Genomic DNA, 20,657 nt, shown 5'->3' with positions numbered 1-20,657 from the left:
TAACCATTGCGCCTTCAGTATGACTGTGCTGCGGTGCTTTACAATCATTCCGAGGTCATGATAAAAATGTAGCATGGCGTAGAACTGGTCTTCATCCTCGATAAAGCACACTTCTTTGGCATACGTTTGAAGTTGTTCCACATTCATGTGATACACATTCTCAGCTACCAAAGCTTCAACGACCTTTTCGAAGTTGAACCACCTAAAGAACAATCAAACAAAATAACTAATTAGCTTCGAAAAGTATTCATATATTCAACATCTCCCCCTTGAAATTTTTAAATACAAAGTTAAACATAACATCTTTCAACCATATTGCCAACATTCACCTGAAACTTACTAGTCAATTGTTTATTGCTAATTTACTTTATTCCTAGGTATTTAGTGATTTAGTGATTTGTTCCCGCCGTTTACTTATTTATTCATATTTTTCATTTTTCTCTTATTTTGTCTCCTTTTTTTTGTAACCAAGAGTTTTTATGGTTTGGTGATAAAGTGTATGCTGTATTGAAATCTCCTAACCGATGACATTCCAAAACATGGGCTTCGAAAATTCCACGAGAGGGATAATTGATAGTTCCAATAGGAAAATTTCACAGAAAAAATCTTGGGAAATGCTATATGTTATCAAGATGACATATGAATGGAAAATTCCCATCGAGAGATTTTTACGGATATTTGCCCTGTAAAATTCGAAAGAAAGTACATGAAAAATCCCCATGTAATACTTCATAGAAATTTTAAGTTTAATCAAATGTAAGACATGGCTCGTCAGAAATCCTAGTTTCTCGATAAGAAGACGCATTTCTTTTTTACTAAATTCATTGGAGGGTATTTTCTTGCTTCTCTCCACTTATATAGCCTAAATACTCTCCTCGATCTTTCAATGAATGCAGTTACAAATAAAGTATATACGTTCCAAACTCTCTTTCCAAGGATAGTATCATATTTTTTATATTAAATGTTGGTTCTCTAAGATAGAGTTGTAAATAAGCCCTTCCAGCATTTATTTGAGGTGTAGTATTAGGTTAAGCTCTAATGGTTAAATATATGGCTGTCCAAAATGATAAACAAAAACCTTTGCTAATAAACTCAAGACCAAAAAAATGCAGTGAAAACTAAATGCCGGGTCTACGTACATGGCCAAGTTTGAAATGAACGCCACAACGTTTAATCGAGAAAATACGGTCAGTACACAGTAATGAAAAGATTGAGGGAAAATGGAAACCCTAGTTGTCCTGATGTGATAAAATGACTGCAGACAGACAGACCCTAAATTTACTACACTACCGATGTGTAGAACTATGAAGTGCACGAACTGGTATAAATGAAATACATAAAAAGAAAGAGACATTCGCAACCAATTTAGTTGCAAAGAAACCCAAAAAGGTCTCAATGGGAGACCATAGCAACTGAATCCTTTTTACAGGCCTCTTGTGCAACTGTTGTTATCGCAAAGGTCTGAATATCTCTTTCTCTTGCGATATCACTTTACTTGACTGGTATCTTCTCCCCCATGTATGGCTCCTTCCTCAAAACATCCATGATTTTGGTCCGAAGAGCATGAATTCCATCATTACTAGCAACATCAGTGTCACTGCCTCGCCCTGTAAATTACAAATGGCAACAAGCTGTAAAGCATCCAAACGAAGTTAAGCGTCAAGTCCTGAGTGAATGGCAGTTGTTACAGAGGAGCTCTTATTACCTGTGTCTTCTCTACACAAGTTTGCTGATTTGTGCTACTTTCTGCTAGAATTCGAAAGCATGGCTCAGGAAAGATATTATTAAACAAACATACTCTAAAATTAATGGCTCCTTAAACGAAAACAAAAATAAACCTTTTGAGGTACCTTTGGCAGAGGATGTAAACAATGTAAATCTTTCCAGGGCTATCTGTACCGCAATACATATTCAAACTGCTCCCTCCATACAAAACAACGTCAATTCTAAGAAAGGCATGGCCAGTATTTGAAGAGATCTCGGTTTTACCAATTTGCTTTGCTGATGGATTTCATGAATAAACCAAATGCAGACTTAAGCCTGAGTTAGGTAATAGTCATGTATAATATGTCTGTTCATTGTAAACTGAAATGTTTTATTTCAATCAGTGATCCAGCACAAAAAGATCGTTTACCTGCTTGTCGTTTACGCCTTTGCGCAGGCTTCACAAACAAATTCTTCATCTTGCGTAACAATGACTTATCGCCCAGCCCGGTGTTGTCAATGCTGAAGAATGGCCGGATAACATGCCTCTCGTATTCCTTACCAGATATTCCCTGCTGTATCTTTGATGTCGTAGCCTCGATATCCTCGAATGGTTTATCAGCATGTGTGCCAACAATGAACACTGGAGGTCGGAGATAGGGCAGCATGTCGCCTGAGTTGCCAACCATTTCCTCTCCTGTTGGTCTGATACTGTGGATTGTTACCAGCCATGACAGCAAATTCTCCAGATTTGTTTCGTTGTTTGGGTTTTCCAAAAATTTATCACGTGTTCCTTGTCGAACACAGGGCTGGGCTGGGGCGTCTAGTGCCTTGCTAAGGTTGTGCACCAGGACATACACTGCTCGTGATGACAGGAACACAGGATGAGAAGCGTAGTACAGGTGCTGTCCGGCAAAATCCCACAAATCTACAGTAACTACGGTTTCTCTTTTGTCAGCAGCATTTTCAGCGTCACCATGCACACCTTCAAGCATATCCTTCAACCGCTGATACGCATGTTTTGTGACGTCATCTGGAGGCGAGGTTGCATCCATCATTAATGTTGAATTTTTACTTGAACTTACACTGCTGTCATCTGGAGGGTCTTCAACGGTAGTCTTTGTTACAGCTTGCACTCGCATTTCACTCTCTGGCGGGGAAATGGTCGAGTTCTTGAGATTGCCAACATTTTCAGGAACCTAAAATGGAGTTTTTAAAAGAGGAAGCATTTTCGTTTCATTAGGACCTGCTTATTCCAGTATCTATAATTACATCTGAGAAATATTGTAGGAATACTGAGAAAGAACTGTCACATTTTTGCCCACAAGGACTCACCTTCCACAATAAATGAGTCAGCCTTATCTATCTAATCTGACTACAATTCGATCAAAGCCCAAATATTGTGTATACTACCTCCTTTTCTACGTATCGTAATCCTATGTTTAAAAAATGCCTAGTTTTATGCTCTTAGAAGATAGGCACACGAGTCTCATGCTGTGGCGCCATGCAACAGTTCAACCGTGCTATGTTGCCTGGGTGTGGAATCAAAGTAAGTGGCAAATAAGTCAAACAGGAAGTAGCTATCAGTCCTGTCTGGGACGTTACTCTTGGCCTGTCAGTGTTACTCAGTACTGTTATACACTGATCACTCCTTAAATTCGCACACGTAGCTACTAATAACCTCCAGCCACCAAAAGAGATTATGTATGGTCACTTTTAGTGTCGTTATATATTAACATCGACCATACCATTCACTTTTAAACTAGAGTCGCCCCAGGCTTTAACATACAAACCTGATTCATGTCAGAGCTGTTTGTGCCCAGCTCCATTGTTGATTCTTCACCCGTCAGTTCTAGCTTTGATTCCATTCCGGAATCTTCCTTTACTTCATTGACTATCCAGTGATATTGTTTTTCAGCTAACATTCTTGATATGTCTTCAGAAAATTCCGCCAGACTTGGCTTATTCTCGCTAGTGGAATTCCAGTTTTTTACTTGTTCGACTTCAATCTCGCAGACTGAAGGATCAACTTCGATTCCCTCAGTGCTCTCTTCTTTAGGGTTAAATGGCAAACCTAAAAGAGACTTCTTCAAACTTGTTTTGCCAGCACGATCCTGGCCGACCAATAATACTCTACCGCGGTAAACATTCACAGATCCATCCTTCAGCGCTTCTTCATAGAGCAGCTTTGCAAAACCTCCTTTCGCTCGTATTTCTGCAGGAGTGTAATTGTAAGAAAATGCAGTGATGTTTGTGGGCTTATTTATTACGCATGCATGTTTGTCAGCTTATGCATTATGCGTGCATAAGGAGGACGAGGAGAAGGGGGAGGAGGAGGGGCAGGAGGAGCAGGAGGAAGAGGAGAAGGAGGAGGAAGAGGAGGAGGAGGAGGAGAAGGGGGAGGAGAAGGAGGAAGACGAGGAGGAGGAGGAGCAGGAGGAAGACGAGGAGCAGAAGGAAGAGGAGGAGGAGGAGGAGGAAGACGAGGAAGAGGAGAAGGAGGAGGAGGAGGAAGAGGAGGAGGAGGAGGAGGAGGAGGAAGAGGAGGAGGAGGAAGAGGAGGAGGGAGAGGAGGAGGAGGAGGAGGAGGAGGAGGAGGAGGGAGAGGAGGAGGAGGAGGAGGAGGAGGAGGAGGAGGAGGAGGAGGAGGAGGAGGAGGAGGAGGAGGAGGAGGAGGAGAAAATGCCCACACCAGGATTTGCACTGCAAACCCTTTCATCCGACTTCCAATTCCCTGACTGAATCCTTACCACTGCGCCACCCTTTTATAATTCATTAATTGTGAGGGAATACAGTCGTAAGTTAAAGAGAAAAAAGAAAATAAGTAGAAAGAGCTGAACTCATAGCCTCCCGCTCACAAGGCAGATATCGTCTCCACTGCGCCACACTGACAACTATAATATTATGCCGAAAATATTGAATTAATCGTTTTTCACTGAAGCTCTGGGTAGTTAAAACAGCAGGCTCAAGTACGTTCCTAGCACAAACCTCATTTATTCTTGTACTTTTACCTTTCTAGTAATTGACTAATCGTAAGACTACAATACTTCAACCCAGTGAATAAAACTAGCTATAAGCACACAAGTACGCATTGCGGACCTATTTTTCTGATTGCGAAGGCCCTATATAAGGGAATTATTTAAAATTGGTTGTTGTTGCATACTTCAATCACAGAGGTTTGCAAGTGACCGGAAAGTAACAAATAAGCACAATCTGCGATCATGATCGCGTATCTCATTCGTAAAATTCTAACATAGCTTTAAGGCTTAGGAAACTAAAACAAATTAAAGAAATAACACTGAGGTTGAGGCACGAATAAACAATTTCTTTTGTTTTAGTAAGGTTTTTTAGAATTGATCCACTACCACTAACTTTAAGAAGTATGCAGCCACACCAGTTCTATGCTAGACCATGATGCACCAGTGCATGAAATAAGGTAAATGGTCATATTTAATGCTAACCTGCAATGTCTATCGACATCCTTTGTGGTTTCAAATCCATTAGCGTCATGAGGCGTTCAATTTCTTCAAACGTCAAGGGGTTACCTGTCACGGAGAGCTTTTTAAGACGATGTAAGTCCACGATATATTTAAAGACTTTTTTCATTTTGTTGTTCCTCAATTCCAGCTCCTCTAGATTTTCCAGATTTTTCATTTTTTCCGGTAGTGTTGAGAGTTCATTGTCATTCACAAACAAGTGCGTCAGGTTGATCAGAGTAACAACAACTTCAGGAAACTGTGTTAGCTTGTTGTGGTTCAAATTCAGCTTTGTAAGGTTTGACAGGTTACTTGTACTACGTGGTAACTTTGCGAGCTCATTGTGTGAAAGGTTCAGTATTTCCACTTCCGTCATCAGTTCTGTGACAGCGTATGAAATCCTTAACAATCTCTTCTCTTCCAGATTTAAAGCCTTGCTATCTTTTCGAATTGTCTCCGCTAAAGTACGTTCCATCTCCAACTGGTCCACTACAAAAAAAAAAGTAATAATAACTTCTCATTCAGTTGTTTTAGATAAAGGTTATTTTTGTCAATTTAGGACTCAGCTGTCTCTGATGTGCGGTATCAAAACTTCAAAACCGAAACATGCGTTGTCAATTATGCCTCAGTACTATTTAAATCTTTACTGAACACGAGGAAACCGTGTCAGCAGTTTAAGCTTAAGCAGCAGAATATTACAAGCAAGTGAGCGGCACCAGCAATGTGGTGTTCGCCAAAGATATGGAACACTTCATTGCCTATTTGTATTTCAGCGACCCAGGACAAGTATCAGACTTCACAATGCTTTTCACATCAGGGCCTTACAACAATGACTCCTCACCATCAATCCAAAGAATATCTGAAGGAATCGGAGAAATGGTACGAACAAAGCAGTCTTAGAAAACTTTGTTGAGGTTAAGGACGCAGGATAAGGATACGTTTAACACTACACTTTTCGCCAACTTACAAAAGATCTGGAGCACAGACGTAAGTCAAGAGTGGTACAACTTTAAAAGTCACAGGCTAGGCCCTACTGACATTTTAAAATTTGGCTAGTGACATACCTTACATACAGTGGCTGCGCCCGCAGTACGAGCGGCAGTCAAAAACAAGCTGCCCTTATAATAGTCTTTTTCTTCGCAGTTAACAAAAATAGAGAGAATGCTAAAGTTGCTTTGGTCTCTTCTCATAACTTCACGCGAGCACTCTGAGTTTAAGGTATCAGTATACCCCACAATTGACCACTTTTCAAAAAAATCGTTTCTCGCTTTTTCAGATAGATCTTTTTGCGATCTTTCATTGAAAGAATTTCTATGAAAAGAGATTGATTCTACGCAGTTATAAACAAAAAACGTTTCTTTACATAATTACCTCTAACTGATAGCTGTCAATGGCTTATCACGAGAAGTACGTTAAAAAGTTACGTGACAGATTGCTGCGTAGTACGATTGTCTAACGTTTGTGTTTAGTTGTCGACGAGCTGTTCTGAGAGTTCTCCATTTGTAGATTGTTAATTTGAGCTTAAATATGTCGTCGAAGAAACGCAAAAGATCGTGTCCATTTGCAAGTGCGAAGAAATCACACCGCAAAATGCAGAAAACGGCAGAAATGTTTCAAAAACAATCGATCAGAATTGGGCTGATGCGTTAGCTGGCTAGCGACAAAGGTTCCTGCTTCGAGCAGGAGAAGTTGCTTGCACTGGACGAGGAAAATATTGGACATTCTCTGAGCAATACTTCGTTGGCGCTTTCGCCGTTCGAAGCGGTAACGATAACATCTCAACTCAATCGGTATCTCGTGGGTTTCCTTTACGTTGCTTACGAGTGCCCTCTTTCATTGCCTATGTCATCTCAAAACTAATGCGTTTTACAGATCGAAAAGAAGAAACAGAAGCGAAAAATATTTTCTTACTAACCTAGGAGCACGAGCGGTGGGATTCAGATCTTGCAAAGGATATTTCCCGCCGGAAGCAACATTCGAGGGGTAACTCGAAAACACGGACCCCCGGTCGGCGGATCCCCACCACGGACCGGGTCCGCGGACTACCCATGGACCGGTCTACGTACTTCCCCTACTGGCCCCCTCTACAGACCACCCCCCAAAATAGAATAAAAATAATAATTAATTACCATCCAACTGCAGCAAATAGCATCCAAATAGCAGTACAAATATACAGCGATATTGTAGTTATTTGTACAGTTGAAAACCTGTTTGCCGTGCAGGTCGGCGCGCGCACGCAAAACTGTCACACTCTTCCTCTTTTCAGTGATAAATTTACTGACTACAGCAGTTGGATTATCAATCTCTTATTAGATGTTTTGGTGTGTAGTATCGCTTTATATTTTACTCATTGTCTGTTAGATAACTCGTGCTGACGAAATTTCGAACGTTACATTGTGCAAATGTAACCGACTTCGGTTCAGTCCCGGGCGCAAGTTATATCATTACACGTTGCCTTTTCCTTTGGCCATGCAGTATATGAAAGACCGGAAAGCCTCCGGGAGCCTCGAAATTTGTGCTCTTTCCCCTCTCCCATTTTGTTTAGCCCATTCTCCCATGGGTTCGTGAACTCGTTCCATGCTTCACAATTTGCTCAGCGAAATTACAGAAACAAACAAGCTTAAACAAGTTAAAAACACATCTTACATCACCAGATTGAGCCACGAATGGAAGGTAAGAACTTTCATTCTTTTTGTCATCGGCATGTCACACTGAAAACAGCTTTTTAGCATTGTTTTTCTTTTTTGGGCGGGGGGGGGGGGTGGGTGTAAAAAGTTCAAGGCTGTTACAACTGCACAGTGTAACACTCAAAATTTCACCGACACGAGTAGTCTATTAGACAACACTATTTTGGGGTGGTCGGTAGAGGGGGTCCGTAGGGGTAGTCCAAGGACCGGTCCGTAGTGTAGTCCACGGACCCGGTCCGTAGGGGGTCCGCGGACGGGGGGTCAGTGTTTTCGGGTTACCCACATCTGAGCCCGCTTTGTGATTGAACTCTCTTGTTTACGTAAAATGAGCCTTCACTCTAACGATCAACGCGTCATTATTTTCACGCGTTTGTGTAATTATCTCAATACACCGGAAGAGCGCCCTAAAGTATATTTTCCTTCGTATCCCGAAACAAAAATTTCAACGAGTGAAGCACTCCTTTTGAGTTCGTTTTTGGGGAGTTTCAAACGTTTTTCGCTAAAATTTGGAGAGAATGTTGCCCGAAAATTAGGCTAAAAGCAAACGGTGTTGGGGAATTTTTAGTTTTTGCTTCTTTCAAAAGTTATGACTATTTTAGTGAAGAAAACGCATGTTTTATCAACTTTTAAAGTTTAACTGCGTGTCAAAACCAAACCAGACAAGTAATCAAATTTCCCGCCACCGTTTTTTTAGAGAAAGGAAGAAAAGAAGACATAGCAATGTTCATCGCGTCCTCTCGCTCAAACCCGATCGGAAACGAACTTGATTAGTGAACATCTCTACTTTGGGAAATAGAGCACTATAATCGGAAAACCTTAATTTTTTTATTATCTTAATAAATATACCTTAATAATCAAGAATTCTTAAACTTTCAGAAAATATATACTTTACTGGAGTTTTCGTCAAATGTCCGACAGTAAAGCGGCGCAAACGAATGATGGTCATTTGGGGTATACTGATACCTTAATTTGACGACGAGCAACATATTTTGTTCAAAATAGCACAACTAATATGCTACCTGGCGACACGGCGAGTAAAGAGCGAGTCGCCGGACGCGCTCGGGGCAACTGACTTTCGGCGCCAAATCAAAAGCTTGGAGACACAAAAGTTTTCATATTTTTCACTTTTTACAATCTCTGTGGCTTTCGAAGTTATAGTTTTCTTTATGTTAATACTCAACGCTGTCTCTAGTGAGAAAAGTTTCCCGACTTCAAAGCCTTTCCTGTTAACAAACATTGACATCGACAATAGTTTTCCCCGGCCCTGCTGAATCCTGATTGGTCAATTCAAATTAATAAAATAAGTCACTTTATTACAGTGTAAAAGTCTTTAGCGCTACTGTGCTAATTAACGACACTGAAATGAGTAAACAAATATTATAAATTGAAGAGATACATGTTAAAAATCCAACTGGCGGGAGGCTGAGCAGTTGGCTATTTACAAAGCGTGGAGGAGTTGAATCTGGGACCACCATCTAGTGGCAGCGAGGAGATTTGAATTCGGGACCTCCGGATTCCAAAAAAAGTGCCAACTTACTTCACGCCAACTTCACGTCCTGAACTAATAACAAATGAGCAGGAACAAGTTTTAACCGAGTTGAAAGCGAATTGGTGTCCTGACAGACTATTAAGGAAGTGTCTCGACAATAAAACAAACCCAGACAGTCACAGGAGAGGCCACTGGGGTTTGCGGTGCTTCCTTATGTTAAGGGTGCATCTAATCGTTTGGGTTGCGCCCTCCAAAACTTTCACATTTGACTATCTTATAGACCGCTAAGAACATTACCTCATAAAACGCCCAAGAACCGACCAACGATCAACCAAGTCCTAGGGATCGTATACAAAGTGAGGTGCTATTACTGTTTCTTCGCCTAGATTATGGAGAGTACTTGTAAGCGCTCGAGGAGCTTGTAAGGAGCAAAACATGCGAGCAACAGCGAATCAGCAAATAAACAACATACTGAGTCCAGGGATAAAAAACTGATAGACCTCCGGGTCTTCGAACGAGGTGTGACCAAATACCACAAGAGGAGTTACCTGTGGGAGTTAGGGCAACGATGAGGGTAAAACGTTCCCTCGCGCTATCTCTAATTCAAATTACACAAGCAGTACCGAACCTTCTCAAACTCATTAATTATTCATGAGCTAATGACCCAATCAGCTCGCATCAATTGGGTCAGGTGCATGTATGTTGATACCCAATGAACATACCGATCAACACACGGTAGATTAGTTCAAAAACTGATCAAGACACTGATCAAGAAACTTGAATTTTAATCAGTCTTAATTATAATTCTAAATACAGCATTTTTCCCGCTTAAATCATTGTTTACAACAACAATACAGCAACATATTATTCCTTCTTAGACATCGTTATATTAATTGTACAGTTTTTGAATTTTCCTTTCTGGAAAACAACATCCGTTAAAGATTGATCCTGTTTCTCTGTGGTAAAACATGTAGTTGTACTAACAACACTTGGACCTAGGATCTTTGAAACTTTAGACACATTTTCTTCTGTAGGCTTTTCGTACTGCAACAATGCATTAGAACGATGCCCCGACCTTTCGCGAATCAATTTTTCTTCAACCCCAGAATTGAACAGGGAGGAAACACAAGTAACGCGCAAACTGTGAGCGGTTTTGCGTTTAAAGCCTACCGCGTCGCACATGTCAGGCAAAATCTTGTTCAAGCTGTTGATGCCTACGGGCGCTTTATCGAATGCGAACCTAGTTTTTGATGGCTTAAAGTAAAATGCAGTAACTTCCTTTGCATGAGTCTCAACTAACCCTACATACAATCTGAATATCTCAACAAGGCACGGCTCGTGCTTTTCCTCAATAGAATGACAAACGTGCTTGACCACTCGCGGCACATACTTTAGATCACAAACACCTCCATGATAAGTTTTAGAGGCATTTTCTTCAAACTTAATAAAATTTGGACCAATTTCAAAGTTGTTTACAACAATATTTCTGTGATCTCCCCCCCGCAACCCCAAAACTTTTCCGTTGTAGAAATAGATCGTGTTCAATAACGACTTAGCTGATGTAGTTCCCAGCAATTTCTTTTGCCAGAATACTGCTTCTTCTTGCTCGCTCACAAACTCCTTTTCCTCTTTCTTACACTTAATGTGAAGCCCTTCTCGAACGCCATTCTTCATCTCGGCATCTAAGCAACGTCGGAAAAGGACAAACCTTCAAAAAATAACACACAAAATTAAAGTCCTGAAACAGTGCATTTTAAATTACTAACCAATTCGGTCTAAAAGTTGTCAAGTACCTTTTGTCACTAGCGTCCAGAGGATTCAAAGCTTCTGATCCATTTTTCTCCTCCAAATAACGCTTGAGGGCACAAATGATACCATAAACAGACTTCGGAGGGTATCTTTCACCGGACTTTTTAGCTACCTCCATCACAAATTTTGACAACCAATAGTTCAGCGACAGAGCGTCCATTCCAGCAATATCTACACTCACAGCGGTAACATTGTGTAAATCGTAGTCCTTGAAGAGACCGCCACAATCTAATACCGGAACTTTAACCTCTCTCAACCTCTGCCATTCGGCAAAAATGTTCACAGCCCACTTGTTTTTATACTTAGTTGAAACTGGAACAGCATCATTCACCAAAACATTTTCTTGAGAAGAGGTTTTTGGAACTCGAAAACGTTCTGATCTCCACTCGATCTCCATCACGCGGCATAATGTTAATTTATTAAAAATTCAACCTTTAAAACTTGCCCACATGGCCGCATATAAAAGATTCATTTCATTTACCATATGAATAAAAAACAGACAATAGCCTATTGAGCACGCCTACTAATTACCTATTCTTCGAAAAAAATTCTCATGCTACTTTGAGAAGCCAGCTCAAAAACTCGTGCTTCGTTTTTCATCAGGGGTTCCAAACACCTCGAAACAATAAAAGCACTCCGCCTTCGGCGTCGTGCTTTCATCTGTTTCTCGGTGTTTGGAACCCCTGATGAAAAACTCGCACTCGTTTTTGATCTATTACTTTTAACATTGTAGCTTTGATGAAGGTGAACAGAAGTTGCCAAAAGTTTAGTAAAACAAAAACAGATCGGTTTTTAACTCACCTACTGTTAAGACCAACTTTTCCACATTCTCACCGCTTAATGTTGACACTTCCATAAATAGATCCACATCATTGTCATGTGCAAAAGACTGACCATCCTACGTACACAATCAAATTCAAGAAACAAAACCCTGTTCAATGAGCTGAACCTGTAGTTTCAGTAGCCTAGGAGGGAAGCTGGATTTACACAGGTACACTGTACACAGATAACCATAGGGCACCGTTTGTAATGATCAATTATTTATTTTACTTTTGGCCGTTTTTATTTTCGTGAGAACTTGGTTTATTTATGATTATTCATTACTGACCACCCATTCACAAATAGTGTAATTTTTTTTTTTTACAAGAGTGCACGGTAACGAATCCTGCAATCTGATAGGTTTTCAGCGCGGTCCGGATTTTTCTAAATCTCTACCCACGGTCTTAAACTTTTGTCCTCCAGTTTACAAGATAAGGAAAAATAAATAAGTTATTTAACGGCTTAGAGTCGGTCCGTATAGTGAAAACCTGTGACCTCGGCCTTGAAAATGCTGCCCCGCGCCGAAAATGCTGTCCTTTGCTACTTGAATAACGATTAATAGATTATAGGAAAAACTCTTCCCTGATGGTGTATCAGTTCTTCAACCGATAAGGCTTCTCTAATTGCTCTTGTAACGGCTGTGCACAACGTCACGTTCTGACCTGATCCGTACGCCATGTTAACTTAACCGCGGAGATCAAACTCTCTGCAAAAACTTAGCGCCTTCTTTATGTTACAATACTGCTGGGCGACATTTGAGCCCATCGAGTTGACACTAAGCCCGGAGGGGGGGGGGGTACTCCCTTATATGGGCTATATAGGTATGTGCGGCCCCAAAGAATATGGTTTTTCAGCTGTTTTGGTCATAAATAGGGTATCGATTTTAGCTGATTTTGGCCATTTTGGTCATAAATAGGGTCTGGTTTTTGCACTCTAGCCTTGATATGGGTATGTTTTTAAAAAGAAGCCACTTTTTCGTCATTATCTAAAAGAAAATCAGCAAAAGCCCTTCACAAATTATGTTTACGGTAATTTAACATTGGTCTAAACTAGGGAACTTATTATAACGCAGGTCTGAAACAAGGTTTTGATTTAAGGGTTACGTCATAAATAGGGTTTCGAATTTTTGGTCAGGTCATAAATAGGGTAGGGAATATCGCAGATTTTGGTCATAATTAGGGTAAGGGTTTTAGGAAGCAGGACGCACACCCCCACCCGATTTTTCTGGGAGTGCTCCCCCCGGGACACTAAGGTTATTTCAAATAACCAATTTCATAAAATTGAATTTGGTTATTTGAAATAATAGCGTTGACGTCGTTCAAAACGTAAAAAGGACAGGCCAAAGGGTTTTTAGTTGTAAGATGCCCACAAAAAAAGGTTCAAGGGATACAATGATAAAAGTTTCAACACTGAAACGAAATAATGGTTTAATTCGTCAAATAAATATCCGAGTAACGACCTAAGTAACGCCACAATGGTTTTATCTAATAATTAATATAAGCAACAAATGACTGGTTCTAACAAATAACCAAATAACGCAACACTGGTTTTATCAAATAACTAAATAACGCAACATTGGTTTTATTCTAATAACAAACTCATATAAAAATGGTTTTATTACGCAACCAATACCCTGACATAGATGAATTGTTTTATGAAATAACCAAATTTTGTACGTTGGGTTTTAACAAATAACCAATCGCAGTAAAACATTATTTTTTTGTGACAAGGGACGGTAATTAATGAATTATCATAAATAAACCAACACTGAGATCAATAGAAAAACGACCGAAAAGTAAAATTAATGATAAATTTACAAACGGTGCCCCATAGATAACTGCAGGCAAGCAAAGTAAAACTCTGAGCAACGTCTAGTAAGACAAAGAGTTTATTGTGTGGAAGACCAAGAGGTGAGTGATGAAAATGAGAATTCTGTGTCTACACTTGCCGTGGCAGATCGCAGGTAGAAATCCTGTAATGGAACTTGATACCGATTAGCTAACGAACTTGTTAGAGTAAAAACAATTCAGCTCGATGTAATGCAATGTACGTAAAAATTATAACGGATTTCCTCAACTGAATTGGATTTGACAATGTAACTGCAGATTTTATACCTGACATAAACCTATGGCTACAAACACAAATTACCTCAAACGTCACCTTCCTCTCGTTAACAAGGTCTGCTTTGTTTCCTGCAAGTGCTTTGAAAATATTTGGTCCGCACTCACTCCGAAGTATGTAAAGCCATTCCCTTGCATTTCGAAGTGAATCTTGCTGTGTTATGTCATACACAATAATAGCAGCGTCCGCTGCTGTGTAGGACGGCCTCACAAGAGAGCGAAAACTTTCACGGTCAGGAGTCTCCCATACCAAAAATTTCACGGTTCTGCCACGATCTTGACAAACTATTATAGTATCAGCGCCGACTAGAAACTCTTAAATTAAAGTGGAAAAGATCAAATAGGTCAATGTCAATTTAACTCTATTATGTGGTGGTGTAAGAATGTCTCATTAGCCAAGCTCGAGAGATATACTGAAGGGCGGAATATCGGCTCAAGATCTTGACAATACAGGCCGAGTGCAGTGAGGTCCATAACAAAAAATGAAAGACCGATATTTTCCTAGTATGGTATCAAGCAAACTTGGCTAATAAACGATTTACTACAAATATCATGAACGTTTAGAAAAAACCTCGACATAAACTTCACTATTTCGCATATCCTCATTGGGAGCTGACTTAGCGTTTACTAATGCTTAACACAAAAAGACTGAAAATTAAAGGCCCTTTGGGTAGCCTCGTGACACTTGTTTTAGAATGAGAGGAAATCCACTGCCAAACCAAACAAGTGTAATGTAAGTGGACTTCACCGCAGAATGCCCTGCCACTCGAACTAAATTCTTCCTAACCGGCTACGCAGTACGCAGAAACTCATTAATTCAAAGTGAAGTACATAATTTATTCGTGTTACAAATAAATTGTGCGTACTGCGTAGTCAACCATTTTCAGTGAAAAGCTCGATGTGGCAGGGTATTCGGCAGTTACCCCAGCAAGTGTAACGCTAGCTAAAGCAAACAGGAGCGCATTTTCACTTTCGGTATTTTTAGGAATACAATTCAATCTGACACGACCTGGCCCAATCTGACCCTTGCTGAAAATTTTTTTTTTTTAATTTATACCTGCATGCTTAATTTCAGAAAGTGGGCATTATATGATAGTTTTAAATCGGCTCATTCCATCTCTAGATTTTTCTGATGGTAGAGTTGTATTTAGGTTCTTGGGACTTCAGCTCTTAAGACCCTTTATCAAAAGGGTTTCCTAAAACAGATTCCGTTTGAGGGACCTTGACGTGGCTCTGTAATTTAAAGCCAACTTTAAGGTTAAATTTGTTGTTTTTTTTGCTTCATTTCACGGATTGAAATGATAAGGAAGAATCAAAAACCAGTCAGGGCGAATCCGTTCCGTGTGATCTGTCTAGAGTGATTTGACTTGCTTCTTGGTTTAACCCAAGTAGCGTGACGTAACGATCTGCTTTCATGCTGTTAATTAAGTGTTGAGAAAACAGAATACAATCAGAAATGCGAAAAATCTTTACACAGGAACCTTACATTAGGCATCCCAAGTATCCTTACTCAGGAATTTTCATTAGGATTGGAATGGGAAGAATCCTCAGACAGGAATACAGCAAAACCCCTCCATATCCTCCTGTCCAGGTGAAGAGAGTCACATGGGCACGAGGCAAAAAGGGGAAAACGTTGAAAGAAAACGATTAATAAGCTTTGACATCCAAGTTATTTCCTGTAAACAAGTAAGCCATAAGCGAAAATATGGAACAGCAATAAAGTAATCTGATTAGTTGGTTTTGGTTATTGGCCTTGACTGGACTAACTTGGTCATGCAATAATTAAACTTACTCAATTTAAATAATGCTGTTTAGAACTAAACATGCATCTCACCTTCAGTAACGGACCAAGTAAGACGACTGAAACCAACTGGTCCTTCAAGATATCTATTACGTAAACATGTTTTTCCAACAACAGAATCACCTGTTGAGGAACAATTTAAAAGCTAAATTCAAAACTTACAGGACAACGGGGGCTAGAAATCTTCTCACATTTTACTGAACCACTGAAAATTATGGAAAGTACTAAGATTTGTGGAAAACTGCAAAGGAAAGAGAATTTTTCCTATAGGTACCAAAATGGAGGAACAAAGCAAAAAGCCATGGCAGTTATTCAAAGTGCCCAACAGTTTCACAGTTCACCAGGCAGGTACTGGGCTATTGTGGTTTACATTGCATCACAGTTCCCATAAACAAAAATTACTCTCCTTCAAGTTGGACACTAGTCCACAACAGGTAACTGCTTCCCCAAAGGCAGTTATCCAAAGCACCCAACAGTTCCACACTTTACCAGGGAGACTGGTACACATGTATACATGTTGTGGTTTAAATTTCCTTTTTTGTTTTGGTCAGAGTGATTTCAAACTAGTCTAATTTTCATCAAAGGGGTTGGAGGAGTCTGGAAACCAATAACTTATTAGGCCATTAAATATTCAAGAATTTGTAATGATTGCTTGCATAGCCAAGTGAAGATGAAAGTGGACTACAAAGTCAGAGATTGGGTGAATCTAGGTGAGTACAAAGTAAAAAAGTGGGGGTTAAAATGGGATCCTGACTGAGTAGGGTACTGGGTGGACTTTCATATAAAAAGGATGGGGATCTTGGTACCTCTTAGAGGTTCTTTTCAAAGTTTTCAATGAACAGCGTTAACCCTGTCCTTTTTAATTTTCTTGTCCCCTTAAGGGTAGGATAGGGTTAGGGACAGTCAGGGAGGTGGGTGGTGGACATGTTATTCTTTTTAAGAAACCCCCAAACATGAAGAAAAAAATAAAGTTATTTGCAAAATCTAAGCTAAGTTAAAACAAAATAACCTGGCTTAAGACATTCTTACCTAAAATACATTATGTTTAAACTACAACATATACATGTACACCCTTGCATCCAGTCCTCCTTGTATCAAGAGGTGTTGTGACGGCAAACTATCTTGACTACGAACAACAAAATGTCCCTGACCACTTAACATGGACCATCCAGCCCCAACTCACTCACTATCGGCCACCCGATCACCACCCGTGTTACTTTCAAGAATGAAAAACATCTTTTGTTGTGCATTTTTGTTTTTCCACTGGCTCAATTTTTAGCTTCCTTTACTTAATTAGTAGATAATAATGATATATGATAAAACAAAGAGTACAACTGAACCCTAACTCATACAACCTTAACCCTTTCAGATTAAACTAAATGACTCAATTTGAAAGTTACATTGTGTAATATATAAAGATCCTACAAACTTAATGACACAATTACAACTAACACCATGAGCACTCACCCAATAGAAGTACTTCATATAATCCCCTGGCTTCCCACATTAGATAGCGCAAGCGTCAGAATTTATCCTCAGGATAAAACTGTTGAACAGCTGCAACTGTTAAGTAATTTCACCTAGAAGTACAATGCAAACAGTGGTATTCTCTATTTATATACTTGCAAAATTCATTGCTACTTCCAAACAAATGGATCCAATGAAAAGACACTATTCAGGTCACATGAATGACCTGCAAACCTCAATACAAATTATGCATTCCGTAAATTTTAATACAAAAAACCCCACCTGTATCATTTTGAAAACAGAATGACACTAACTGATTACGTCTTTTGATTGTTTGCTTTTAAGCTTGAACAACAAAGATTGCATATTAATAAATTTCACAAGTTTTATTTAACCATCATGTTCGAACTCACCACTAAAAACACCTATTCAGGCTGGCTGCCTAAATTATGTTTACCACTAAGTCTAACTGTTGACGACAGTGCAACTCCAATAACCCTGTCGTTATTACAACCTTCAGGTTGTCGGTACCTCTTCTTATAGTTTGGCCTGCTGTCATGAACAAAGTTCAGTCTTTGTCTTTTATACATGTAACATAGTTACAGTCAACCTGTGTTAAAAGGACCCTCTATTAAGCGGACTCCCTCTATTAAGTGGACACCAGCTTGAGGTCCCTTAATTTTCTTCCAACATTTACTGTAAAATAAACCTGCATCCAGGGACACCTCTGTTAAGTGGACGCAGACACCAATATTTAACTAAGCCATTTTGTTTCACAAAACCTGCAATAAGCGGACACTTCAAGGGCTTTTTACTTCTAAAACCTCAGCTCAATCCTTTAACATTGTTCAGCGATGTTGTTTTAAACTTAAGTAGATTATTCCAGATTGATGCATTGACTAACTGAACATTGTGCTTTGAGCAGTCTTTGATCTTCCAGCGTGTTACACTGTGTTACAAATGGGTTAATAATGAACTACAGTATATAATTACACTAATATATATTAGAACCTGTTTAGAGTGGACACCCTCTATTAAGCGGACGCTAGTGAGTGTCCCATGGTGTCTGCTTAATACAGGTTTCACTGTAGCTATATACATGTAGCAAAGCCATGCTATCAAACTCGGTAACTGTAAGACTTAAGTGTGTATCAATATAATGCACATTTTATGGTACAAGCAACATCAAACCCTTCCATCATTCCTATTGGCAATTAATTTATTGAACAATGCCACAATTGTTCGAAGGCTGGATAACACTTAATCCACAAGATAAATCCCTATCCAGTGGATAGCATGGTTTGTTTTAATTTGCTGACACTGATCTGCTGGATAGTGATTTATCCACTGGATAGCATTATCAAACAACCCGGGCCAGATGAATTGAAGAAGTTCAGAGAGTGCTCAACAAGCCAGGGTTACTCTCAGCCATACCTCAACTAACTCTGATTAGCTTCTTTCAAACTCTCCTACCTAACTTTCAAGCACATGCATTGTATGTCAATGACGCACACTGAAGTATGTATCAATTTTAAATCTTAACAGGCTGCCAACCTTAATTGTTTATACCCTCAAACACACATGCTGGATCTCCAAATTCCCATTTACAGCCATTTCTCCCATTAATGGCTGCATTATATAAATCTGAAGTAAAGAGTAAGGGTGAGCTTACAGCCACAAGCAAATCGAGTGGGATCTCTAAAGAAGGCATGAAAAGAGACAATGGGATAATTATTATTCCCAACTGAAGGTAATGGAACATGAAGTGAAGTATTTTGTAAGGTCCTTTGAGATATTTTTTGATACAAAAACACCATAATTATAACAACAGCTAAGGAAGGGGCAAGGTCTGGAAATTACAGGTAATGGGTAGTGAAAAGTTCATGCCTCACTGTCTCCCCCTCCTCTCCCCCCCCCCCCCCCCCCAACCTACATGCTGGTTACCATCACTAATTTCCATCTTTTTTTAGTACAGCGTGGGTCAAGAGAGAAAAGATAAATTAATTAATACAATCAATTACAATCTTCCATGAAATATCTGCCTCACTTTTTTTGGAAACAGTTGGATTTCAAAATTTAAAACTGATGACTCAGCAGCGTGTCTGACAGTGTGCATGATAATGTGTATGTATGCCATTAGGTATGGAAATCTGAATTTGACACGTAATATAAAAACTAATTATATAAATAGCTCATTTCCCGAAGGTGTAAGTACATTGTATGCCATTAGGTATGAAAATCTGATTTTGAATTTGAATATGATCACAGCCATATCTTTTAGCAGCAGCTGACAACATTGCTACTTCCCCCCTCCCCCCTGAATGGGAGACTAGTTTTTAAAAGAATATTCAATACCAAGCAATGTTAGGTTAGTTACCCAATTCACTGGTATCCAGTTATTACAACCATGTTTCGTACATTGATATTATACTGAGCAAGTTTTTTTTTCTTTCTTCTTTTTTTTTACAAAAAAAGAAAAATTTAGTTTCAGCAGTAATCTTTTAAAATAAAGATTTTTTAACATATGTCTCATTAATTTTCTTAAAATATCTTATAAATTGCCACACATTAACTTTACATAAAGTCCAGTAGTTTTTTCACTATGACAGCTATTATGCTATAATTACTGGACTTTTTTCTTTTTCTTGTACAGTACATGGAAGCAACACAAATAACAGACATCTAGCAAATATGTCAGCAAGAGAGTGCAATGTGTGAAGCAATCATTTGTAAGTAAGCTGAAGGATACAATTCTGCTTCTGTTAGGGAAATATATCTGAAGTTGTTACATGTACGTATGCTTGAAGTTAGCCACGATCAAATATACTCATTAAGTTTGTGATCAGATGTTCTATGATAACCAATAAGAAGTTAATGGCTGTGTAAGTAGAAAATCAACTAAGGAAAGGTCTAGTTCTGTAGAAACTAAAAGAAATAAAATCAAGGAATGTTTTACAATTGGTACTTATACATCTGGTGGTGGGTGAAGGGCAAATAAGACAAAAAATCAACAAATAGCTAATATTCCTATCCTTTAGTGTCTGTCTAATTATTACGGTCCTAGATTATCAAATTTCAGTCATTTCAATCATTACTTTATGATTACCAATTTTATCAGCTGGCTATTCACAACTGCCATGATGGAGCTGAACTCAGGTCTGAAGAGAAACAACTTCAGCTAGTCTGGTGCCCCAACCACTCAGCCACTGTCACTACCTCCTATCTGACTCATAACCAGTCAGCCTGGCTTCCCTCTGGATTTCAAGTCTGGTGCCCCAAGCAATC

General features: G+C 39.3%; 1 protein-coding gene across 1 annotated transcript in view; it reads right to left on the bottom strand.

Moving 5' to 3' along the window:
• Nucleotides 1-17,591, bottom strand: part of LOC145495655 (ras-related protein Rab-5C-like) — a 59,291-nt gene extending 41,700 nt beyond the window's left edge. The window contains exon 1 of the mRNA XM_081475279.1: nt 17,373-17,591. Coding sequence (XP_081331405.1) covers nt 17,373-17,412 — 40 coding nt within the window. The 5' untranslated portion in view covers nt 17,413-17,591. The remainder of the gene's footprint in view (nt 1-17,372) is intronic.
• Between the last annotated feature and the right edge of the window lie 3,066 nt (nt 17,592-20,657).

This window comes from Orbicella franksi, chromosome 8 (assembly GCF_964199315.1).
Source record: "Orbicella franksi chromosome 8, jaOrbFran1.1, whole genome shotgun sequence".
Lineage (NCBI taxonomy): Eukaryota > Metazoa > Cnidaria > Anthozoa > Scleractinia > Merulinidae > Orbicella > Orbicella franksi.
This window is presented reverse-complemented; position numbering and strand designations above follow the sequence as displayed.